General features: G+C 41.1%; 1 protein-coding gene and 1 pseudogene across 2 annotated transcripts in view; both read right to left on the reverse strand.

The window, feature by feature from the left end:
* The window catches only part of CCDC146 (coiled-coil domain containing 146), a 104,789-nt gene that overhangs the window by 13,352 nt on the left and 64,924 nt on the right, over positions 1 to 26,513 (reverse strand). The window contains exons 3-11 of one of the 2 annotated variants that reach the window (XM_010984797.3): positions 25,412 to 25,494; positions 22,167 to 22,376; positions 17,168 to 17,225; positions 15,154 to 15,330; positions 14,347 to 14,420; positions 13,121 to 13,348; positions 12,261 to 12,447; positions 3,946 to 4,041; positions 3,184 to 3,354 (exon numbers count right to left, since the gene is read on the reverse strand). In XM_010984797.3, the coding sequence (XP_010983099.1) occupies positions 3,184 to 3,354; positions 3,946 to 4,041; positions 12,261 to 12,447; positions 13,121 to 13,348; positions 14,347 to 14,420; positions 15,154 to 15,330; positions 17,168 to 17,225; positions 22,167 to 22,376; positions 25,412 to 25,494 (1,284 nt within the window). The remainder of the gene's footprint in view (positions 1 to 3,183; positions 3,355 to 3,945; positions 4,042 to 12,260; positions 12,448 to 13,120; positions 13,349 to 14,346; positions 14,421 to 15,153; positions 15,331 to 17,167; positions 17,226 to 22,166; positions 22,377 to 25,411; positions 25,495 to 26,513) is intronic. The other variant, XM_064487653.1, reaches the window with a different exon arrangement.
* Positions 2,324 to 2,544, reverse strand: LOC135321711 (pterin-4-alpha-carbinolamine dehydratase-like; annotated as a pseudogene).

Below are 26,513 nucleotides of genomic sequence, written 5' to 3' on the forward strand. Positions count from 1 at the left end.
CAATGGCAACATATGGATACTTCCAGGCTCACCTCGTTCCTGGCAATCAAGTCAATCTCGGCCAGCTGGGTTGTGAAGCGCGCGGAGGGGCGGGGAGGAGCCGAAAACTGCCTGACCAGCCGACCTGAATCACACTGACTAGGACCAAAGGTTACTTAAAGAAGAGAAAGAGCAAGAGAGGAGGCACAGGAAGGAGCCTGCCCAGGGTGGCTGAGGAAAACTTGAGGGAACTTCTGAGGAGCCGAGCCATGACTGTGGCGGCTGGGCTGGGTGAGCGAGAGATTTGTGGCGGATAGATGAGGGACGGGGGTGGTAGTCTAGTTTTCATAAATGTTATGAACTGACGCCTCTGTGGCATTTTGTGAGAGACTGAAGCCGTGCTTTTTAAAACGCTTTTCCATTCTTTTGTGTGGTGGGTGTGTTTTCCTACCACACAATGAAGCGCCGGGCTGAGAGACCAGCCACGGGGAGACGTTACACAGGTTACACACGAATATTTAAAAAAGATAGCAGTTATATTTCTGAAGTCCTCAAAATATACCAAGTGCTAAAGACACTAGTTATGTTCTTAAATACAGAGACACTGGGTCCTTCATCCAGGGTGAGAAACGTATTCAAAGGTGAAGTACAGTATTTTGTTAGTAGAAACCGGAGGAAATCGTTTCTGTCGGCCTTTTCATGAGAGCAAAACTCACACTGCATGAGCGATTCAAAAGAACCTAGGCCTCAGGGCCAAGGTTGACTGTAGCAATTTTATGTTGTTCTCGGTGAGAAGAGGAGTTGGGAAGAAACTGATATTATATAGGTAACTATGTGTATGAAGAATTAAAGAGACAGAAAAATATCTCGTCCATCTTGGGGGTGATAGCAACATTGATTTTTTTCCTCCTTCACTTTTTGTCTTTCCTTGGAGATGTAGATGAGAGGTGAAAATAAGTAAGACTGACAACAGAAACTATAGTTTGTTAAAGCTAATGTTTAACAGACGGTTCCCAAGGCTAAAAATACTTAAGGACAATATTTTTCATTTATCGACTTCCGTATTTCAAGAGAAAAAACTTTGAGATCAATTAAAGAACTGAATTAGCTCATTTAATAATGAGGTTTGGCTAATGCAGATGAGCCACACAGAGATACACATGTATCAGTGTTTTAGGTTAATTTAAAGATAAAACAGGGCCATGTTCCTTGTAATAAGCCCTCTGCCCTTCCCTCTCCTCGTTTTGCTCCTGTTCCCTCAGGCCACCCTCATTCTCTGTTCCTCCTTGGCTACTGTCTTTCCTTTATTTACTGGAACCCAGCTACCCTATGAACTCTACTGGGCTTTGCGGCAGTTTCTGGGACCAGGGTCCAAACTGCTCAACAGGGATAAAGTGAACTTGACCACCTGACCTGTCCTGCGCTCTGGCTCACTATTTGACATGCTTTCCCCCATCTTCCAATGCCTCAACCACGCTAAACTTCTTTTAGGTTTTGTGGAGGGGGGGTATTTTTGGGAAGGTTTGCAGGAGGGGCTTTAATTGCCAAGAACCCAATTAGAAGTCGGAGGTGCTGGTCAAGGGAAGGGAGCAGCCAGCCCGGGAGAGGCCGGGTGGGAGGAGTGCCCTTCGGCGCACTGGGCCGGGTGCGGTGCTGGACGAGTACTTTCGCTCGCTGGAGTGTCCGGCATCGTGGCACGTGCCAAAGTTGGTGTTAGTTATGGAGCCCACGGTGGTCTTGTCCCCCTCACAGGTCAGGCCCCGCTCACAGGGACACGTGGAGTAAACCCCACGGAGCGGCCAGGCGGAGCCCTCGCCATCCTCCCGGGCCTTGGGGCGCAGCGGGTCAGGCTCAGGCCGCTGTCACGGTGGCAGCAGTTGCTCTTGCACTGGGCACTGTTCACTGTTCCCCCTCCCCCCCCACCAAGTGAAACCACGGTTTTTTTTGAGGCATAAGAGCGCATGTGTTTCTGTTACATAGGATGAGGATAACTTGAGGGTCCTGGTTTCTAAGTTAAGACTTTATGTTAGACACAGCTTCACTCATGGCTGCTTCTTGGGATACGAATTACAAAGGGAGCAAGACATGGCCGGGAAAGAAAATCATTACTGTTGCTGGGAAGTCGTAAAGAAAGGGAAGATCTTATTCAAATCATTGTGCACGTAACAGAGCCATGAGAACAGGAAGAGAGCGGTGTGGGAAGGACGGCCTAAGTTCCTGGTGTCGGCAGTGATGCTGGCCTCTCCTCCCACGGCAAGGACTTGCCCCTAAACGAAGGCAGTAGGGTCGATTTGGCAGTTCTGGCAGCAGTAACAACTCGGAGCGTCCCAACCCCATTCCCAACCCCAGCTCCATCCCCCACTTTGACCTGAAGAACTCAGAGAAGAAGGGCAGGGTCTCTTGTCACGGACCCTGCTACTTGCTCAGTGAAGCTAGCCCAGTTTATGTTATGTTTTGAAAGGCCCGCACACTCGTGGGTGCTTAGGATGATGTGAAACTTATGGTACACATTAAACCCTTCAGGATGGGGTCCGATTTCTCAGCCTGCAGGGGCATTTCTGTCATGAAGCCAAAAGCCCTATTGAAGTCTTTGAAATGGAACTGCTTGAAGATGGCATCCTGGCCTTCCAGCTCATTCCACCCCCATCACAGGAGGGTTGTTTTTGCTATTGGTTTCATTGCTGGTTTTGTTTGGGGATGTTGCACTGGGTCATCTCTGGTACTTTGTCGGGAACCCAGGAAAAAGTCATGGGCTGAAGCAGTACTAAAAGTAACGGTCCTACCATTGGTGTAAATGATGCTGGCTCGATGAGCTTGGAGAGTGGTCCCAAGTTGTGGCCCCTGTGTTGATCTGGGCCAATCACACTGGGATGTGAGACGCAGGAGAACACAGACACCTGTGCCTGTGGGGCGGCCAGCTCTGTCCCCTGGAGGTACCCGCCCCATTCTCACTGAAATTGCCATCTGTTCAAATCCTCTGCTTCTGGCCATTGATCTAGTTCTTTTTCCCTCTACACTGTTGAGTTGCTAATTGAATCCTGGGACTGTTTTTCAGTGTGTGGTTGAGTCTTGTGTAGGGAAGCTGTATGGTCGCTGGCACTTGGGCAAGACTTAAAATCATAGCTTTCTAGTGAACATTGTGTTAAAGTGAGGCTGCCCTGGGCTCCTGTAGGAATTAATGGATGATTAGAAAAATGCCATTACCTGAGCTTTCAGGAAATCCTTGGACTTTTGCTCCTTCTCATCAATTTTGATTTGAGTCATACGGATGAGGTTGAATACCAGCTCTTGCATGTTTTCTTGCTCCTTTAAAAGCTTGTTTTCTTCTGCAAGTTGCTGTTCTACTAACTTCGACTCAGCTTCTGATAGGATTTTCTTTTGAAAAACACAAGTATTATAATGTGTTTATTTGAAGAAACACAGTAAGGCCAGTATCTCAGACTACTTTTAAATTTTTCTATGCAGTTTATTTTATTAAAACACAAAATAAAGTAACCCTGCTGCCTTAGTGCCAAGTATTTTCTTTATCTTATAAAAGAATGTACAAACATGATAAAATGTATAACATGATAGAACTTTTTCTTAATCAGACTATTTTCAAGTAACTTTTCAAAGAGAAATAAAAGCATGTGTTAAAATACTTTGAAAGAGACTTGAATAAACAAAATCTGAAGTTAGATGTTGTTAACATAAAACATTTATTGTTAATTTTTAAATCAGTAGCCTTTTCACTTTAAAATCTCATGAATTTGTATGATTTTTGTTGGTTTAAACATATCCTTTTTTCCCTCCAAATTTAATGTGCGTTTGGGATGAACTTTGAGATGAACAAACAGACCCACATTAAATAGGGTCATACTCTCTTTAATGACTCTCCTATTAATGAGATTTCGTGGAACACAGTTAAGAATATAACTTCGTATTAATCACTCTTAGATAGAAGCTTAAGTGAAAGTTGATATTAACCTGTTGGGTCAAATTCCTCTTAGCTACTTCAACTTCCTTGTGGAGTTCTCTCCTTCTCTCAGATAATGTAGAATCATCTTTAGGGATAGCCTCAATCTGGAAATCAAAATTTAAAACCAAACAGGTTTTTTTATAAAAGAAAGAAATCTTTGATGTCATGTAGTCAACCCCATCACAAACCTTTTGAAATTGGTGGGCAAATTATGATTCTCAATCTTATAAGAACTGCCTCTTATGCTAAATATTCTTTATAATGTCATGATAAATTTCTCCTTGAAAATGGAGTTAAAATATGAAGACTTGCCAAAAATCTATAATTCACCACCTGCAAATATTCTATTTCTCACTCATTTGGAAAAAAAAAAATCTTACTAATGATAGCTACTAACATTTATGGAGCACTGACTATGTGTTAGGCAAAGGTCTAAGTACTTACATGTATGGTCTCACTGAATACTTGCAATAACCCCACAAGGTAGATAATATTATCTCCAATTGTACAGATGAGGTGAGTGAGGAACAAAGACATTTAAATACCTTGCCTCAGTGATGTATGTGCAAAACCAGGCAGTTAGACTCAGAGAAGAAAAGGCTAAGAGGATTCTGGACTTTTCATTTTGTGAAACTGCCTGGCGTGCCTACCTCTAGGCTTTTTATTATGTAAATAAAACAACCCTCTATTTAGTGAAGCTACTGTAATTAAGTTTCTGTTACTTCTTGAAGCCAAGTTGTAAACCCAATTGATACACCTTTTGAAAGGAAATCTTCCTAAATCATTCTGGGAAATAGACTGAAATTAGGCTGAAATTTCCATTAATGGGGCAGGTAAAAAATTGATCAAGTATCAAAGTCCTAATTATGCTCTAATATTGAGATAAAGTAATTTGCCATTAGTTTTGCTACCCAAATTGCATTTATCAGCAGGTTTTATAAGCTTCTTTATTTTAGTTCTTTGTTTTGATTTTTAGAGAATAACACTTCATACTTAAAATCATGTGTGTTTATTGTAACCACACAAACAATAAAAAAGTAAAATAAGAAATTAAATATCTTGTGCTTCCTACCTCTGCTTCAAAGGCTACTTCAAAGGAGTCAGTGTTAATAGGAGTCAGTGTTAATAGTTTGGTGTCTGTTCTTCCTGACATTTTCAGTATATGAACAGATATCAGTAGTTTTCATAAAAGTTAAGAAATGAGACATTATTCTGTTGCTGTAAACATCCCCATTATTTGGTATCAGTAAACCTCAGTTTCTTTGAGGCTCTGATATTTTTCTCAAATATTTCAAACTTTCATGAGGTTTGTGGCTTGAATTTCTGGAAGAGTCTCTATGGTCAAAGGCCATAAGAGAATCAAACAACTGTCCCCAGGGGGAAACAACTCTGAAGGCTAGCCATAGCTCTTTGTGCTTATCTTTTATCTTTCCTTTTTGGATTGCATGCTAGTCTGAAATGTTCATTCAGGCTGGGAGTGACTGGCCTGACCCACTGTTATTTTCAACTACTGCCAGCCAGCGTAGGACTGTGCCTGGGCTAATTATAAGTCATAAGTTCAAAGAGAAAGTTAGTCTGTCCCTAAAAGTGAAGTAGGACAAAAACATAGATTTTTCTTGAAATCAGTGAAGGAAGAGGATTTTAATACATTTTCATTTTTTCTGTTAGTTTTATGTTATATGAGTGCTGTTTTATGAACTTAGTAGCTAGAAGTGTCCTAATATAAATAGCATTTATTTGTTAAAATATGAACAAATTGTGAGCATTCTACCACAATCTCCTCTTTGGTCAAGGGCCATTCCTTATGTTTGTGTCCAGCCAGACCAGTGTATAGTGGCAACCTCATCATCAGGTACAGCATCCAGTTAGCTTGATAGTGTCCCACTCTTAGAATATAAGCAGCTAGCTAAGGATCACCAGAAATTTGAGAAGTTTCTAATAAGAAAGATACAAAAGCAAACAAGTAAGAACACACAAACACACACGCAATCAAAAAACCCAGAAATATGTAATTTGAAGAAAACAAAAATCTATGCAGAGAGAAGAAAAAAATAGGAAGAAATTATCATTACTATCCTCAGTGAGAGAAGATATGAAGTAAGAATAAGGATACTATAAAAAATAAACAGAAAATTTCAAATATAGCAGAATGAAATATTAAATAGGATTGGAAGGAAAGTTGAGGAAATCTCCTTTGTAGCAAGTCCAAAAGACCCCAAAAGAATGGAAAATAAGAGAAAAAAGACAAGAAAATTAAGAAACTGTTTTAGAAGGTCCAACATCTGGATAATAGGAGTCCCAGAAAGATAACAAGAAAATAAAAGTGGACAAAATTGGAGAAATTATTTAAGACAAAGTCTCAGAATTGAAAGCATAAGGTTCTAAATACAAAGAGCCCACTAAGTGTCCAGCACAATGGCTAAAAATAGAAGATCCACAAGTGGGAAGTTCATTGTGAAATCTAAAAATTTTGGAGGCAAATAAACAATCCTACAAGTTTCCAGCATGAAGAAAAAAACTGGTTTCAAACAAAGGCTCAAGTATCAAAATGACACCAAGTTTCTAAGTAGTGACTTCAGAAGCTAAAAGACACCTGATCAATGTCTTCATTATGAGGGAAAATAATTTTCAATTAAAATTTCATATCCAGTTAATTATTATCTGTGAAGCTAGTGTGAGGATAAAACATTTCCTGACATGCAAGGTGTTCTGACATGCATTTTCTAACAGGTCTTAAAAAATTATTTTTCATTCACCTTTTCTCAGGAAGCTACTGGAAGACATGCTCCTCCCACAAAAAGATAATGAGCCAAAAGAGAAACACAAGAGACCCATGACATAGGGGATCTAACATAGGAGAGAGGTAAAGGGAGTCACCTCTGAAGAAAACAGCCGGGGAGGATACACACAGAGGAATGTGACCAGTTTGTAACAGATGAGAAGGCTGAGAAGGGAAAGGCAGCTTCTAACGTCTGTGAGTACAGCTGGGCCTTGGTGCTCTCCCACTGAACACAAGTTCACAGAACATCACCATCAGACAAGACCGCTCTGTATTTGTCTTTATCACAGACAAAAACATGACCATTGTCCAAACCACAAAATACCACATATGCCCATCTCACAGTCTTCCTTACCAGTTACAGCTTCAGCCTCGATCTAGTCTTTATTTTTCCTAGCTTAAGATTTATTAAGTTTCTCAACCAAAGAATTACCCTCACTTTCTGACAACATCCAAATCTAGGGTGAAGACCCAATTTCTTAAACCATCCCTCAAACATATAATGCAAGCCCAAATCCTGTATATCCTTTCTAATACCCTCTGCTGAGATACCCTACTATTCCCCGTGGTATATGTTCTCCCTGACTGCAGTGAGTAATATACTCAACTCATTCGATTGCAAGTGTGTTCTAGTGGTCTTTGACTGGAGGTCACTGCCAAGTCTCAGGAGTGATTTCCTCAAGATTAAATGAATGGACCACCAAAGGTGTTTTAATGTACTGGGAGGAAATTTATACAATTTCAGAACAGTTTGGGGTTGAACTACTGATAATGACACAGAAAACTACAAATAAGAAGCCAGATGTTTATACATTTCTGGGAACACAAAATTTTGTAAGAAAGGATAAGGTAATTATCTAATATTATATGACTCAGGTGTGAATAACCTTTATGTATTCGTAATAATGTAAATATCAAAATTTGAACTTGTTAAAATTGTGGCATGGGACTATTCAGTGTATGGAGGGACAAGAAATGTGTGTGTTGAACAGGGATATAGCTTAATCCTTACCTTTTAGAGTGAGAAGTAAAAAAGGTCTAAAACTGAAAAATCAAGGAGCAGCATTATTAGCACACTTAGACTGTCTTTCCATCCCCGCTCGGCCGGGTGAGAATGGCCTGTGGGCCTGGAAACACTTCCTCACCAGCTGGTGCTGGTCTCACCACCTTGTGCGGGTATTTCTTTCCCTGTTTCAGGGACCATGACTACTCCTTTGTTCTGCTTGAGCTTGTGTGTCACTGGCCCTCAGGCATGACTTTCAGTATTTCAGACTCTACAAGTAAGGGGTCAAGATTCCTTCCACTGTGGTATGACATTTGTGAGCGCTGCCTGATCACCCCGAGTGGCCGCCAGGAGAGACTGGTGGCCACGGGGGACCAATGTCCACCATTGAAGCTGATCTTGCTCTGTCTCTTCCTTACGTAGGTGAAGTGTTGTTCCATCCAGTGCTTCACTGTGTTGTGCTTTCCTTGGTGACTCTAATTCCAAGATGCAATGGGCCTCCTCCTGGGAACTGGTAAGTGGTGCATGGCGTTCTGCTCCCTCGGGACTGATGCCTGCACGGAACTCTGCTTGACTTGTGCTATACAGGAAGTGCCATATTTCCTTGGTTAGAGGATTCTGTTGTTGTTGTCACCCTCTTGGACATGGTTTTATGTTTAGAAAGAGTCACAATACCCCAGCCCTTAAACATGATGGTGAGTGTCAGAGTAAAACCCCCAGTGTCCCTGAGGGGACTGTATCAAAGTGTAGATATGGGGTTTTATTTTTCTTTAGTGCCAAATGGAAGTCAGTAGAAGCCACGATTAAATGCAGAGGTGTACTGTATGGGTACTATGATTTCCTGAGTGTGATGTCTTTGATTAAGTATTCTTCCACATTCTAATTTGTCATGTTTTGCCTAATCCAAGCAAAGATTCTCTCCCTGTGGCAGGACCACTTTCTTCTTCTTTTTTAAAAAATCAGAATCATACATATTTCTTGATACAACTTGACCAACTGTATTTCAACATATGGAAACAAACAGAACTCACTCTACTTTAATAATATAAATAATGTGGCACTTAAGACTTTTTCTTGATTAAAAGCTAAGAATCTTGTTTGCATTTCTTTGAAAGGAAAAACTATAATGAAGACAAAGTAATGTCAAAGTGATAGGCCAAACAGAGAGGAGATTATAATTACAGACTCAGTTCAGTTTAGGATGTGTATGTATGTTGCTCCTTAAATGATATTTTGAGGAATAGAGATTATTTATCCATTTGGTTTGGAATCTACATGCCCCTGGTCTGATCCCTGAACAGCAAGTTAAATTGCCCCTTCCAGTCATCTGTCATTCTTTTTTCCTCCCTTCTGATTTTTCTTTTATTAGTTACACGTGAATACATTTCCAGACTACATTCACTGACCAAAAAAATTTTTGCCACTAACATTTTTTTTTTTAGTCATTTAAGCCATTATCTTATGTGGCACCTTTTTTGTTTTTTTGAGGTAGGCACTGTTTCACTATTTAATTTTATTTTGTGAACACTCTTAAACTTTCCAAAATGATATGCAAATCAGTTGCCTTGAGAGGAATGCTAGCCCCTCAGCTGTTCTGAGCCAAAGAGCCCAGAGCATTCATCAAAGCAGAGTAAGGGAGCAGAGCAAGTAAGGCTGGGCTACTTCTTCCAAAGTGACTTTGTTTTTGAGTTTGGTGTTCCTGGCAGCTGCAGAATCCTGGACTTGGGGTGCAGTCATTTCCACTTTGCATTAAATACTTGCTCCTGTGTGCTTTGCATTGGGAGCAAATTAGCAGGATTATCTTCTCAGTCTGGAATTGCGTCCAGACACTGAGCACTACTGCCTACTCCCCACAATCTTAAGTTTCTTCCTATTGACACGGGTCTTCTCCCAGTGGATGGAGGTTCCTGGCCAGTGAGGCAGCCTCAACCATGCTTGGAACTTTCTCAGCAGTGAGAGCTACGGAGGCGAGCTTTCAAGTGAAGGCATAAAACGGGGTTCAAGAGGGCTCCTTGTTTCTAATTGTAGCTTCTCAAACAGGCTGATTTGTTTCCACATTCCCAGTAGCTGTGTGTCACAAGTAGTTAGCACTGTTATTACTAAGAATTAATGTGTACTGTCCATTTGCTTTTTGCCGGGGAAGGTAATAAAGGTTGTATATTCATTGTCTAATTTCTTGTCTTTAAATTTAACTATAGTTGACTTGCAATATTGCATTAGTTTCAAGAGTGGAACTTCAGATTCTTTCCCATTATAGGTTATTATAAGATATCAACTATAGTTCCCTGTGCTATCCAGTAAATCCTTTTTGTTTCTTCTATATATAATGGTGTGTCTCTGTTAATCCTATACTCCTAATTCATCCCTCTCCACCTTTCCCGTTTGGTAACCATAAGTTCGTTTTCTATGTCTGTGAGTCTGCTTCTATTTTGTAAATAAGTTCATTTGTATCATTTTTCAGATTCCACATATAAATGGTATCATATGATATTGGTCTTTCTCTGACTACCTTCACTTATTATGAAGTAGTGAAAGTATTCATTTATACTGGACTCTGATAAGTCAAGGATGAATGGCGTAATCTTCAGGGTAACCACTCAGAGAATGGAAGGAGAATGCAAAACTAACACATATCAAAAATGGGGAAAATAGGACAGTGGAAAATACAAATAGAACAGTTCATCTTTTTGATCAGTCTGAAAGAAGAAAAGATAGAGAAAGTGGGACACAAAATAGATGGGACAAAGGAAAAGCAAGAGTAATACCAGGGACATAAGCCCAAGTGTATCCATAGTTACATTAAATGTTTCTGGAGTAAACATGAGAACTAAAAGGCAGAAATTTTCAGACCAGATATTAAAAAGTATGTGCTGCATATGAAAGACACACCTAGATTAAGGACACAGAAAGAATGAAAGTAAATGGATGGAAAAGGAAACACCATGCAAAATCTAACAACAACAACACAACTAGTGTAACTGATATTTTACTAATATCAGATAAGGTGAATTTTTATGGAAAAATGCATTTCTGGAGTTAAAGATATTTCATAGTAATAAAAGAATCAATCTACTTGCAGCAATATTAGTAAAACTGTTAGACGTAGATGAGAAACATACATACCATTCTTTTATTTGATAATAATAAGTACCTCTTTGTTTTGCAAACACGTAAAAAGCATACTTCACCCCACTGTGATGAGGTGGGGGAAAGTCCGTGAAGTAACATCTGACGGAAGACCAGGACCTACTCATTTATACACTCCTAACCCCAACCAATTACTTGCACATCTTGCTAAAGACTGGTCTTCCAGTCAGGGTAGGTTAGGTTATGTGTCAGAAACAACCCCAACTGTCATGACTCAACAGCATGAAAGCTTATTTCTTGCTTTGACAAAGCCTGTGGTCAGTCAAGGTGATTCTCCAGGACCCCTGTTGGCTCAGCTTTCCTGGCTGCTCCCATTTTACAGCACTTCCATGTCATCATGTCCTTCCACAGTGGGCCCAGGATGGGGAAAAGAGCTAGAGGGTCTCAAGCTGGTAATTAGATGCTCTAGGCTGGAAGGGACATGTGTTGCTTCTGCCCACAATCCACTGGCCAGAACTAGACATATGACCCTGCCCAGTGACAAAGGATGCAAGGAATATAAGCCTTCCAGATGCCCAGAAAGAGAGGAGAATTCGGCCTATTAGGATGAGAGGTGTCTACCACATCTGGCAACCCCTGTTTAAATTCTAAGGTCATGAACCTCCATAAAGTCATGGAACATGACAGTCCTGGAGAGAACAGGTATGGTTTCTGCACCCCAAGCTGCTTCATCTCAGAGATTGATCCCTTTTTCACCAAAGGAAGTGCTTGCCAAGGCATGGGCACGAGGATGCAGCCCTCTCAAGGGTCCACTGACTTTGAGCAGTGCTTGGTCCACTAGCACAGGCAGTGCCACCTGAGAGAGGAGAGAATCAGAGGCAACAGGACCAAACCCTTCCACTTGGGAGCACAGAGGTGGTAGGAAGGTAACAACTATCTTGAGCGTTCTCTGACTGTAGTACACCTCTGATACTGCACAGAATTAGTCAGGTAGCTTGACACCAGGTTCTGATGGCTCTTGGCTAGTTGGAGGTACAGGCTGACTGTCCGTGTATATTTACATGATCTGACCTTGTCTCTGACTGCTGAAGTCTACAATGACACGATTTTGGATCTGACACTTTCAAATGGTAAAGACAGTGGTCCATTTGGTCCTTCCCTGTAGTGAACCTTTTAGCTCTTCCAGAACTGGCTGGCCTAAACGGTTTCCCTTGGCCAGGCTGATGCCTGATCCAAACAAGATGTTTCTCTAATCTTGGGCTAGCAAAAAGATGGAGACATATTGTAAGACGGAGCCTGTATAACAGGTTTGATGCATTTTAAAGTTACCTCTTCTCTTGTTATTTTTCTTCCCCTCTTTCTCAGTTGATGGCAAAAAACAACTTCTTGAAATATTTTTACTTCAGAATGACGGCACTGAGCTTACAAATCAGATAGTGGCGTTCAGCACCCACCTCTAACAGGAGCCTTTGGTGCAGGGCTTGAGTTTGAGTGAGTGCGTCCCACGACACTTTCAAGAGTAGCTCCATCTTTTTTAAATTTCGAAGATCTCGTTCTTTCTCTCTTTGCTTACGAGAAAGTTCGTCATGGTAGTTCTGCTTGTCAATGAGACAGTTACGTAAATTGAGATCCAAGATCCCTCTGTTCCAGGTAAAAAGAGAATATGAAAGTGATTTGTTGTCACCCGCCCTTTATGCTTTTCAAGACAACATGCTCAGTAGATACACACAGAACTATTCTCGTTAGAATCAAATTTTAAGTAATTCCAAAAGCAATTTTGTTTGCAAGTTGTCAGAGTCAGTCATAAAAAAAAAAAAAAACCCAAGTGGAAGAGTAAATTGGCAGAGAGTCCTAGTTTCCCTGAAATCTTATTTTAAAATGGAAATTAACACTCTCCCAGGGACTCATACCACAAAATTGCTCTCATTAGGAAAAAAATCATGTTTACCTCAGACATACCATCGTTTGTAGGAAAAAAAAAATCCTCTCAATTATAGCCCACTCCAATGATAGAATTTTCCAGAGACACATTTCAGAAACTTTTAAGAATACAACAAATTGTGTCCTTAAGATTTGGTCACAGGAAATAGAGGACAATGAAGAAGAAAGGATGGGAAAAATACTTTATTTAATAATATATGTATTTTTTATCAATGGTAATGGTAAATTAATGGTACTTAGTGGTAAAAATCAATGTAAAATTCTATGAAAATGTTTACTGAATCACCATAAATCTGTTTGAGTTTATGTTTTGAATCCTCAGATATAAATCAAAGAAAAATATAGATGACAGAAACACAGAAATATAACTAACCTTTCAGTTAGCGAAGTTGCTTCATTCTCTCTGGTTAATTCCAATAGCTTGACCAGTTGGTTATATTCTCGTTCTTTGATTTCAAGTAAGGCTCGTTTGCCTTCAACTTCTTTTATTACATCTTCCTTCTCTTCCATTATAGCATTAATTTTGGTTTCAACTTTCTTTAGGGAGTCATTTAGCTCTTTGAGTTCACATTCCAAGATAAGTTTTTTCTTTTCCATTTCTCTGTGGGGGATACATAATTTGCATGCACATGACATCCACACACACATTTACCTAGTTTTGAGCCCAGGCTGTCTTTACCAATTTTTACTTCATGACAAGGCAACAGAAGAGCTAGTCATCAAATTCATTGATCTCAGAAGTGGGGTGAAGACCACAGGTGAGTGGGACTTAGAGGGTATCTCGACTGAGTGTCACCAAGAGCAGGGATTTGTCCAACCCCCCACTTTCTCCCCAGATGCCCACTGCTACCATCTCCTGGGATTCTACCCTCATCCTGACCAGCCTCCCTGAAGTGACCTACATTTCTCCAGTTTGGTGCTGGTGGGCTTGGCTTTTACAACCATTACTAGTGCCTGCTTCTTTTTCCCCTCTTCTTTTAAGATCAATCATCAGTGCAAACATAGTACTTTTCCAGATTTTCATCTTCACGTATCTTTATCTTTTTTGGTTCCTCTAAACCTCGAGAATTTCCTCAGTCACTTCTGCCTCCAAATCTACTCTGAGTGTTTGGGGGTCTTACACATGTGACTGGGTGTCAAGTGAAGAGTTAACCGTCATGGGGGCTTTAGGCATCTGACTGGGTGACGTATATCTAGACCATGAAATTCTACATGGTTCAAATAATTGACCCCTGTATGGGGGTCATACAGAGCTGTGTATCAGCTCTGTTAAAGTCTACTGGCATTCTCCATAAAGATATATTTTATAAATTATATTTATAAATTATTTATATATAAATTAACATGTATTTATAAAATATAAAATGAGAATATTTTCCCCAAATTAAGACACAAATAAGTGTGATGAGTAATAGTAATATGCTACACTATATTCTTTTAAAGAACTTGATACACACAACCTAGACAGGGCTAAATTCAGATGTTTCTAAAATTACAGTGGTAATTTGATGTGTTCAGTGGTTAATATTCTTGTTTTAGCATGCACACATAATTTGGGGGAGAGTGGGCTGGGCGGGCTAAAAAAATATTAAGCCATACACTTTTTTGCGTGTTGTTTTTTCTATCTCTTTTCCAATTTGTACAGGAATAGCTTGATGGTGGACCACTTCATCCTAGTAGAGAAATGGAACCATGTTAAATTATGTAATCTTGGACCAAAAGCAGTTAAGCAAATTAAATGGGAGAGAGGAAAGAACTACAAGGTGTAGAATTCTTACTATCTGTCCTGTACTATGCAGCATGCTTTAATTATTCCATCTAATACTCATAATGAACTTAACAAGATAGTTATGGTTGTTACCATTTGAAAGGGGAGCTGAGTATAGCAGATGCTCTGGGTGCTCTGCCCAGACTTCCTCTATGGAGGCGCCCGTCCCTCAGAGGCTGCCAACAGCTCATGCTTGTTCTCACAGGATCACCACTGGCTGGGTGGAGGGGCCTTGTCGGGGACTGGGTGGTGGGAGGAGGAGGGGAGCAGGCTGTGACCAATGACTAGTGAAGTGGGGCTCTAACAGCCCATCATCCCACCCTCTGCTACCTGCCTCTCCCCATTGGCAGTGATTGTGTTTGTAACACTCATTTCTAATAAGGAAAAATGCTTGGCAAGTTTGAGAGAGACCTTTTCCCTGGATCAGGGCTTCGACTTAGACTGATGCCAGCAAACACTCAAAAGTCTTTCGTGAATTCCCAGAGCCCAGGTTTAGTCTGATAGGACCAATTGCAACGCAGAACATTTCAGTTTGTATGGTTTGGACTTTGTCAAACCTATGCAGTCAGTCCGGATACTCGTGCATTTTTATGTTCATGCAGGCACAGTGTTTAAATATTTATGAACTGGAAGCACACCTTTAAGGTGACCTGATACTCCAGTAGTTCTTCCAGTTCCTTCTTCTCCTTTAGTAATTGCTTTTGTTTTGATGTCAAATCTTCCCGTAAATTTTTAATTTCTAATTTCTTCTGCATTGTTTCCTTACGTAATTCTTCAGTGCTTTCCCTCAATATTCTCATCTTCTTCTCCATTTCCTTTTAAAAGTAATGAAAATTATCCGGTTACCCAGCATCTGAGCAAACATCTATCTGCCTAAAAATCACATTAGAAGTAATTTTACTCACCATTTTGATTATATTTGTTTTGAACCTCATGAATGATTTCTTTCAAAGTTAAATGCAACTTAGGATTTCTGACCTCTTCAATAAAGGCATAGCAACGATACTGCATGTGTTAAACATTTTACATTAGATTTGAACTCTGATTTTTAAACTAATGCTCTTTTCTATCTCCTACATTTTAAGTGTTTCCCTTCTCTGTGTTAATATTGATCTCGTACCAAAAAGCATTAGTAAAAATTTCCAGGCTTTTTTGTAGGAGCTTTGTGATTTGACAAAATCAGATGCAAATAATCTATCCAGTTTATGGTTAACCTGAGTCACACATAGGAATTAAAAATTAGGGAGTTCTTTCATATTTGGAATATCTCATTCTTGGCACTCCTTAATTCCCCCTTTCTTATTAATACTACATCTCTAACTTATGCACTCTCCCCAGATGTCCTCCACCCCAGATTCCTAGCAGGTCTTTGTTTCTCGTGACTCAGTATCTGGGAAGTGTTTGATTTACGACAGAGAAGCCTTCTTACACTCAGAAAGTCTACACACGACTAGCAACTAAGTGAGGGATCCACTGAGCCTGCTCGGGTCCTTCTGCGTACTACTCTCCTCCACTGCTGCTGCAAGAGGCTTAAAACTGGTGATCCTGTGATCTGGAACTAATAAGCTTTCCCCATAGAATCTGTAGACGATGTAACGTTTGTCAGGTTGTAAACGACGATGAGGAATACTTACATAGTGGTATGTAATAGGCATATATTATATATATTCATATTCATATATGTAATAGTATCTTACTCTATACTAAGGTTTTGGTGCCTTGGAATTAAGCCACCCCCAACATACTTTTGAAATACAACCATTCAAGAGGTGAAAGCAATGCAAAGTGTGATGATCCTTCTGTTTACTGTCTATGATAGATTGCAAAAAAAAAAGGGACATAAATTCCTCCTCTTTCTGTATGCGTGCCTCTTTGCAACGTGTCTTTGTCATTCTTCCCATTAAGAGGTAGGGCCTGTATCTTTCCCCCTTGATTCTGGATGTGGCCGTGTGACTTGCTTTGACCAGTGAGATGTTACCAGCAGTGGTTTAAGCAGAGGCTGGAAAAGTGCTTGTGCTGGGGATTGCCGTCTCTTGAGACTGTTCATCTCTTTCTTGAGGCTGGAAACCCTTCCACCATCATTAGACTAACTAGTGACATGTGACTTTAGACCAACTAGCCTACCAACTGGCTGTCATATGAATAAAGCCATCGTGGGCCATCCAGCCCCAACTGAGCCAGCTCAGACCTATGATATCAAAACTGTGGAAAGTAAAAAAATGGCTGTTGTTTTAAGCCATTATGTTTTGGGGTAGTTTGTTCTGCAGGAATCAATAAGTGATCCATTTTTATAAAAATTTCTTGTAAAAAGCTTGAGACGTTCGGGAAGCTATGAGAGTAATGGCTATAACAAAAATAATGTTTTTAAGTGCCAACCACAGAATCCTCTTTTCTCCTGAAAACAAAGCAGATATTGTCCAACCAAACACAACATAAATTAGATGCCAAATAGCTAAATCCTGTAATAGGCTCCACTTTGGTTTACTGCAGAAGTTATGCAGATCTTCCTGTCAGCACCATCATCCATACTTAAGACATTCTGGCTCTTTCCAAAGTTTCAGGGTATGATTGTTGTGATAAACATTAATATTTATAAAAAGGAATATTTGAATCCAGCTGTATTTAACAAAGTCTAGATCATCTCAGACTTACTCCTGGCTTAGGTATCTTCTCAAATTCCTTTATTATGAGGCTTTTTTCTTCCATTAAGCTGCAAGATAAAAGAAATCAAGTTTGACAAGGAACAAAAAAGTAAGCTATTTCTGCAGTAAAAACTTTGCATTTTCTCTCCTCAGAATGAACTTTCCCTGCTAGTTTCCCAGCCTGAGGGCTGTTCTTTATGGTGGCTTCACCGACTCCCACAGGCCCCCGGAGGGGCGCCCTCCCAGGTCCTCCCGTAACCCTGCACACACCCCCATCAGGGCAGTTCTCTCATCACATGACCTCCCTCCTAGACTCAGGCTTCTTACAGGCAGGCTCTGGGCTTTTGCTTTATATTATTTGCAATAAACTCGTACATGTCTGGATTACTGCAACAGCCTCTACTGGTTCCATCAAATAAGCAGATCCCATCCCACTAAACATGGCACTAAAGTTGCATGCACACCAGGTTTATTTTTATGAATTTTATTTTGCAATAATGTAAACTAAGTTTAGTGTAATAAGTATGTGCCACATGGAATTTCATATAGGTTAGCTGTGTGGCCCAGAAGCTGAAGCTGAATTTTTCAGAACTTTGAATACTTAGGCCTTTGCTTTTAGAGCATGTGTATAAATTCCTATTTTACTTCCAAGTTGGTTATCTTACACCTCAGCAGTGTTGCCACCAGGGGGTGGTAGTGTGCTGCTATCTCTGGTTGCCACCTGAGTGTCTGAGTTTCAAAACGGTGACATGAAACTCTCCCACAAGATAAGACTTTCCTTTAAATAAATATAAAATGATAGTTTAAGCAAACATAAAGTGGCTAATTCTTTAGGACATTTTTAACTAATTACATTTCTATCATGCATTTTTCTCATTTTTATTAAGAAACACTGATGGACTTTTTCCCTTTGAAAGATGTATGCTTTTACATATAGAGAAATACATCATTCATAATCTCACCCTTACCACACCACATGTGATCACTTTCCTTTTCCTTGTATATTTTAATGAAATTATATTAAATGTGTATATATGATTCAGCCCATTTTTACCTAACATGTAATTAAAATAGTTTCCCAAGTTGCAAAACAGACTTCATAATCAATTGTTAAATAACTAGTTCCAAGGTTTTCTAGTGGGTGGATGTACCATAAGAAAATAATCCTAAATATTGTCTACTGTCTACTGAGCCTACTGTATGCCAGGTACTTTACACACATCATTTCTAAACTTAAAATCTTGCTAACGAGGTATTGTTATCTTCACTGTACAAATAAAGATATGAGGTGACAGGCACCTCTTCCAACGTCACCGGTCAAGGCTGAACTGACTTTCAAACCCAGCTCAGATTATCTGACTCCAGGAAGCTTTTCAGTATCAAGCTGCCTCTGGAATACATTATGATTGAAAAATCCCACTATCTTTTTTTTAAAATTTAGATTTCTTTTGATTTTTCACTTTTATAAATAATAATGTAATAAACATTTTTATGCATTATGTCCTTTTTTCTCCTTTTGGATTCTCATTTTTGCATGGCATTACTGGGATAAAAAAAAAAGGTTTTTTGTGTGTGTGTGTGCCTCTTCAATACATATAAACCCCTAACCTCTTAAACTGACATTAAAATTTAAATCTGCCATTTTTAGCTTTCCTGACTAAGGGGTGCTTCAGTGTGAAAGCTCCTCAGGATTCATTTGTTTTCTGTAGCAAGTGTCCTAACTGAAGCAGATCACCAAAGGATGTTGGTTTTAAGGACTTGTAGGTGGAGAGGCAATGCAGGAAGCCCTGTGCGCTGCCCAGTGCAAGAGGCACGGTTCACTCTCAGGAGTCGAGCCGGCCTGACCAGGTGAAGTTGTAAGAAGGTAGATTTCTGAACCCACACAAGCAATAACCATCTGAGAGTCAAGCTGTCCAGAGCCCGGATAGGCTGTTGTGGGAGGCTGTGAGCTCCTGTCACTGGGAGTGTGGAAGCACACAGTCAGGGCTGAGAACCACTTTTAGGACCAACAGTTCTCAAGCGCTGCTGTGAATCAGAATCACATACGAAGCTTGAAAACAATTCAAATGCTGCCTTGGTGGAGGGTGGGGTAGAGGAGGCTTGGACAGAAGTTGGAATTGTTAGTTTTAGGGTTGGATCTGCCTTTTAAATGTGTATCTCAGGTGCTTCTCTTTCAGTTAGGAGGACGACATGCTGCAGAGCCTGTTGGAAGCTTGTGCTGTTCTTGGTTGCCCCAGGGTGAGCAGCAAAGTTTTTTTTGTTTTTTTTTTTTTTAATGTTTAGAAGATAAAATGCATTCCAGCTGAGTTTTCCTTACTACTAGTCCTGATGCCCTGTGTGCCCCCCTGTCATGGTCTAAATTTCTGGAATTTCAGAGAGACTGCTGAAATAATCCCTCCATTTCCTTCTTACCAGTTTTGTTTGTTTTGTTTGTTTTTTGGTTCCAATTTTACTGTCACTAATGGACTAAGAATGGAAAACGACTGCTGGTGCCTGAGTGACACCAACAGTGAACCAGCTGTGGCAGAAGAAACAGTCACTAAGGCCACACTCATGTTGGGACAGTCCTGCATGTGTGCAGCCACATGTCCCCCCCCCAAGTCCACACCCACGACAGACAGACGGCTCTGACTGACCATGACCCTGTTTCCCCAGCTGCCAGAGACTTGTCAGAATACATCAGAGACTCATGAGAGACACAGCTGATTTGCTGTCCAGATCTTAGGAATTAATAGAAAACAGAGATGCCCCAAAGGGTAACAAAGTGAAGGCAAAGAAAAGCTTGAAAAGAATATTAAAAATTGTTTACAGGGAAGGTTTTTGGAAAGATGGTGACTTCTACTTTGTTTCAAAAATAAGTTCTCAACAGTATTTATTTAATCACTTCATTATCTGTAATGCACTTACTTATTTAAGTAGGTCACATATTCTTTCCTGAACTGCATATTTACCAAGAGATCATGGATGAATATTCACCTCAAACTAGAAATTACCATAACAGATTTCATTATTAACCAACCATGTAATTATACTCATCACTAACATTTACTAAAGAGTTTATTTTATGTGAAAACAGAAGAAAATCAACCAAATTATAGAGGAAAATCCTTTCTCTAGAGTATTTGAACAACGTATTGTTCTTAGTAGTTGCCGATGATTCAGAACTTCCTAAAGATGTTGGGGCGGAGGAGTGCTGGTTATCTGGGCTTCTGTTATTCCGGCCCTGAATAAAAGGAGAGTTTGTTGTGCTGATCCGAAAAATATCTGTATGTTTGGATGAATAGTTTTCCCTCACTGGCTAAGCTTCTTTATTTGTTATGTGGGGATGGGAATGTCTACTTGTTTCCTGGGGAGGGAATGCTGAGTGACTTTGTTTTCTGTACCATGTAATACTGAGTACGTTAAGCTAGTGAAATGCACAGCCTGTAATTCGTTCCTGGTATTTCTTTGGGTATCACTATTATTTTTATGAAAATAAGATTAATTCTTGAGCTGCTAATATTTGAGAATGCAAGGGAGTCTGCTTAAACTACGGAATCATGTGTTACCAAACCTAAAAACAACACACAGTAAACTTTTTTGCAAATGTGCATTTTGAATGTTCTTGTTGACTGTAGGTCACTATGTACGCCACCCCCTGCCCATCCCGAGCAACTCAGTGAACAATTTGCCTGTCTGTACCTAAAAGGCAAGAGTTCTAGTTGGTTTTTTCCCCCTTTGGCAGGAATACTTGGAAATTTTAAACAATTTAAATATCAACTGACTTATGTTCCACTTAGCCTTTCCTGGAAATGTCAAGCATTCACATTTTCAATACTAATGAACAACCGCCAATTGTTTTGATTTCATTATTTTCTCAACTGAAAGCGTGCTTACAGAGCACAGAAATAGCTGGGCTTCTTTTTTGTAGATCTCACTGGTCAGCTTGAAACAAGTTTAGATTGAGAGACAAAGAAGAACTCAGACTTTTTCCCCTGGAATATAATTTTCCTGATGAAGCTAGCCTTCTTCATCCCCCAGTTGGAAAAAAACAGGCCCCAAAGAAAGGATTCAAAACCAGGGCTGGCAAGGTTTTACAAAGTCGCTCAAGTCATTCGTTTATCTCTCAGCAGGACTGAGTTACATTGACTCTGTGGGAAATCTACCTACTCTTAAAAATAGCCAGAGAAGGTTCTGCCACCTTAAATGGTAACAAATTCTAGGAGACATGGTTTGGCTTCCTCTCCAGTACCCAGGCACAGCACATAGCACAAAACCTGGATTGCAGTCATTTGGAAATTCAATCTAAATAGTGTGCTTTGCTGAACAAACTCTGCCACTGACTTGCTGCTCACAGGAGGAATGTTAGAGGAGATTGTAGAAATAATATTTGTCCCTTCAAGCAATACACTTTTGCTTCAGTTCACTGAATGACATCCTCCAGGTTTGGGTAAGGTGAATGTGTCTTCCAAAAGGATTATCACTTTCTTCCTTGATCCTAAGGAGTAGTTTAGTACTGAGAGAACAGGGTCGAACATGTGGCCCCCATTCCTGCATCAGAGGAGTAGAGTGAACCAGATGTGACCCTCAGCGCACAGGGGGCTTGTTTGCACGTGGGGCACCCGCCATGCAGACAGGTGACCTGGTACCGCAGAAGGACAAGGGACCGCCATCAGGGCGGGAGAGGGCGAGAGTGTGTGCCCGGTCCTTGTTCTGTGGAGCGTGTTCTTTGGCTGCAGCTCCTGATGTTTATGGCTTTCCTGAGATACAGAAAACACTACAAAGATCTTTCCCTGAGAGCATCTCCCTGTCACCTGAGCTTTTCCCTAAGAGGTGTGTGACCTTCTCGTTCAGGGACAGTCTGTTCTAGGGGATCAAGGAAAGAATGAGGCTTGTCGTCCTCCTACCACTGCTGTCTCACACTCTTTGCACCTAAAATCCCTTCTTCATTTAATTTTTCTGACTTTGCTTATGTGGAAACAGCTTTGCCATACCTGTCTTCAGTGAGCTTGAGGGAAGCGCGTACTTACCTGTCCAATCTGTACTGATTGTGGAACTCTCTTTCCTTCGCCGCATTGTATTCATTTTGGTACTTGAGAAGCTGTTCTCTCATTTTGGAGACCTCGGTGGTGAAGGCCTCTGGAAAATTGTCAGCTTGCTGCAGGTGAAACTGCTGCTGTTGTATTTGCTCGGTGAAACGTTTGGCATCCTGTAGCAGCTGGACCTCTGACTCTTGTGTGCTGGGTCCCATAAAAACAGAGATTCGCATCATGAGAAGTGTACCCCTTCAGTGCCCTCAGTAGCTCCTGTGGGGGCCATGTCCACACTGCTCCCTGATCTTCCATCCTGAGGTTCAGTTCAGTTCAGTGGCATTTTGGGGCCAAGTATTGTACTAGGTACTAGAGGCAAATGGAGCTCACAATCTAGCAAAGGAGAACAGGCGTAAACATGTAGCTGGAATATTGGGACAAGTGCTACCACTTGTGTCTAGATCAGGCTGGTGGGAGGCGACAGAAGGGATGAAGTTGGATGGGAATGTGGTATTTGCACTTGACTTTGCAGAACGATCATGACTTCCAGAGGTGGGGACAATAATAAGGAAAAGAATGGGTCCTCCCTTCAACTGCCCCAGCAACCCTGGCTTTCTTGGCTTCCTTTTAAAAATTAAAGTATAGTCAGCTTGCAATGTTGAGTTAATTTCTCGTATATAGCATAGTGATTCACTTATACATATATATTCCTTTTCATATTCTTTTTTTGTTATAGGCTATTACAAGATATTGAATATAGTTCCCTGTGCTATATAGTAGAACTTTGCTGTTTATCTATTTTTGTATATAGTAGTTAGTATCTGCAAATCCCGAACTCCCAATTTATCCCTCCGCCCTCCCCCTTCCCCCCCTGATAACCATAAATTTGTTTTCTTTGTGTGTGAGTCTGTTTCTGTTTTGTAAATAAGTTTCTCAGACTCTTGAATTCTCATGACCTGATTGAAGGAAAACTTTTTCTTTCTTAGTGAACCAAGAAAAGATGGTAAGTTTTCTAATGACACTTTACTAGGAATCTAGGGAGAAAAACTCTCTAAAATTATGGACATAAATTAATTTACAGATTTCTGATCATAACTTCAGTGCCTGGCTACAGCTGGATGTGAATGGCACTGTGGAGGCGGGGGAGACTCATACAAATCTAATTATATTCTATGGCTTTGGCTTTTTCTTGGGGAAAGAGTTAAGCATCTGGCATAGAAATTGGACTTGCTGGGATCTCCATTGTCTTCTAGAAATCACTCACTTGAGCTGCAAGCTAGCAGCAGCTCCAGCCTTACCAGCAGCTGGACTTATTTCTTACAATTCAATTTCCTTGTATATACTTTGTAAACCTGAAGTTATCTGATGTCCTTAATGAGAGTTTTGAACTTTGGAATTGTGAGGCATTGGCTTGGGCCACAGTGCCCGGTTTCCCCCAGAAAGGAGATGGACAAGGTAGTTAGGGTTCCAGCCAGAACACAAATGATAATTTACTCACAAGGACTGGAAATATAGTCCATCCTCTTCAGCAGAAGAGAATTTAACAACTTTTATAATGTGGTTTCTATGGAAAACTAATTAAATTTCAGTTCAGCTTTTCCAGCCTATACCTGTCCTGCTCCAGCCCCCACAGCAAGAGTGAAGTGTCTGCATCTTCATGTGGGCGGGTGTTTGGGTGCCATGACAAAAGAGGGAACTAAGGGGTTAGGAGGAGATAAAATGTGGGGAGCAAGAGGGAAGTAATGGTTTTGCAAAACAACCTGGAAGTAGGAAGAGGTAATGCCAGAGCCTTGGTCCTGCATGGCCACCTGTCACTGGGGCCCAGGGAGCTGAGCTGTGAGCCAGGCAAGGAGGAAGCCAGCCAGCATCCCGCCAGGCTCTGTGGGCTCTGGGTTACAGCTTCCAGACAGTGAGAAGCCCACAGAGAGGCTCGGAGGGATGCTGGTAACTGCACGAGATTTCTCGCAGTAAAGCAGTGCGAAGTATGCTGGAAAGGATTACCCTGGACTTGGCGCCTGAACCCCCCAAGCTCCTGAGTCTTGAGAACTGCTTGCTCACACCGGCAGGCAGGACCAGTTGTGGGGAATGGCGCCTCTGGTTAGGGGTGAGGGTGAGAATTTAGCCTGGGGCTGGGAAAGAGGAGGAGGAGCCAGAGCTGAGGGCTCTGGTGGGGGGGGGGGCTGGGAACCCAGGTGGAGCTGAGTGTGGGGTGGAGTCACAGCAAAGGCTGCACAGGGATGCAGCTCAGCTCTTCTCCTTCCCGCAGGCTCCCCTCCTCAAAGTGGCCAAATGCCTGGGCAAGAAAGAAGTAGGAGTAATGGCTGGAGACTGGGAGAGAGGATGGCTAGGAAATGGAGGATGGAGTTTCTGTTCACTTCTGTCTCTCCTTGGCTTTTATGAAACCATCATGCAAAGCTATGAAGCAGGAGGTAGGGGAAAGGAAGAAAGAGGTTTGGGAGTAGCAAGGAGTAGCAGAGATCAGGATTCCCCTTCCTTCTTCACTCTCTTTCCCCCTTGATGCCCAAGGGCTGACAGCAGTGCTTCTGTGGAAGCCTATGCTTCTGACCTCTGCTGATGGGACTGGGCTAAGGTGAGTGGCCGGGGGTAAGAGGAACAGGTGAGAAGTGAAGACAGAAGTCTCAGCAGATGTAGGCTGGAGTTGTCTTAGGACCTGTACCTCTGAGTGGTGAAGAAAGGTGGGGAGGAGAGAAGCTTACAGGAATGTCCCGTGGCAGATAATGTCAGCATCTCACCAACTCTCTCAGCCCACTCTGGGGCCACCTGTAGCTTTGGTGGACCAGCAGCACCTGTGTTCCTCTGCCTGAGAGATTTCTCTGGCCATTGGAATTTGCTTGGCTTCTCAAAGATTAACCTAGAAGTGCCAGGATCTCATCTCCCTAGGAGCAATCCTTAATCAACGTGAGATGGAAATTAGTGAACAAATATGCCAGTATCCTCCCCGTTCAGTGGGAGTGTTCTGAGGTGTGTTCCACAGTCACTCAGAGAGTCCTCGCTGAGACTGAGCCCCAGCTGCCTGTAGGGTTAACCTGAAGATGGACACATCGCCAGCTGCTTAGCTCCCTTCCCCGTCTCAGTTCCTCACTCTCTTACGATAATTTCTGGTATCACTTCTCAAACTACTTGAACTCAAATCTTTGTCTCAGGGCCTGCTTTTGGGAAAATGAAAAATAATATAAGTCCCATTACAAATAAGGAGCATAAACACAATAAAAGAAACAGCATACCTCATCACGGTATCATGCAGCAAGGTGTACTTGGCTTTTAACTCTGCCATTCTGGTTCCTGGGAGTTTCCCCATAGCATGTAACTAGCAAAGAGAACACAAGGAACACAAGACCACTATTAGCCATCACCCTCTTTATGCCATAAGCAGAGATAAAATGGATGTATGGATATATTATAAAATATTTCAGTTAAACATTAAGAAAAACATAAGGCAAAAAGGCAGATTAGAAAGATGGTGGGTGTCTGGAGAAAACGGTTCTAGTTCTGTTCTGCTCTGAGTTCCTGGGCAATTCTTTTACCTCTCTATATGAATACTATGATTTCCTCATCTGTAAATTAAGGGAAGAAATTGAGTTAAATTCTTCCAGTTCTAAAAAAAAAACATAGGTTTAGCAAACAGCCTAAGGAGTACAGATTACAGGGATGGCTGTAAGTTGAGAGAACTAATAATTATTGAGCACCTATTATGAGCAACTGTCGTACGTCAGCTGTGCGTCTTGAAAATGTTCTGTGAGGTAGGGATTATCTTCATTTCAAACTAAAATTTGGAAATATTAAGTAATTTGTTTAAAGTTACAGAGCTAGTTAAAGGCAGAGTCAGGATTTAAACCCAGGTGGTTCAGCTCCAAAAACTCACACTCGTTTCTCTGTACCATGATGCATCTGCCTCTACTGTCAAAGAAACATGAAAGTTTATCTGGTACCCAAAGTAGTATTACTCATTCCTTATTCTTTTCTGGCAAAGGAACTTTTCATTCACTGAGTTAGGTAATAAGTAGTTAATAGACGTCATAACACAACATCCAACACTGAGGTGTTGCCATAATGCAATGGGCATTTGTATTAGGTTAAACTTTAACTGAATTGCTAGTAACATGGTATCAAAAAATAGAATTGAAGAAAAGATTTGAATTTTTCAGTGCCCTGTTGTTATTACCTCTGAAGTATTTATTGAGTGCATCCACATTCCTCCGCCTTCCCTAGGTGCCCTTATCTAAATCACATCATCTCTTAGTTGGACTACAGCAGACCTCCAGCTGCCCCCTCCCCATCTGTGTTTCCACTCAGCGCCCCTGTCCATCTACTTTCCATGGAGATCTT

Source organism: Camelus dromedarius, chromosome 7, assembly GCF_036321535.1.
Source record: "Camelus dromedarius isolate mCamDro1 chromosome 7, mCamDro1.pat, whole genome shotgun sequence".
In the NCBI taxonomy this organism is placed as follows: domain Eukaryota; kingdom Metazoa; phylum Chordata; class Mammalia; order Artiodactyla; family Camelidae; genus Camelus; species Camelus dromedarius.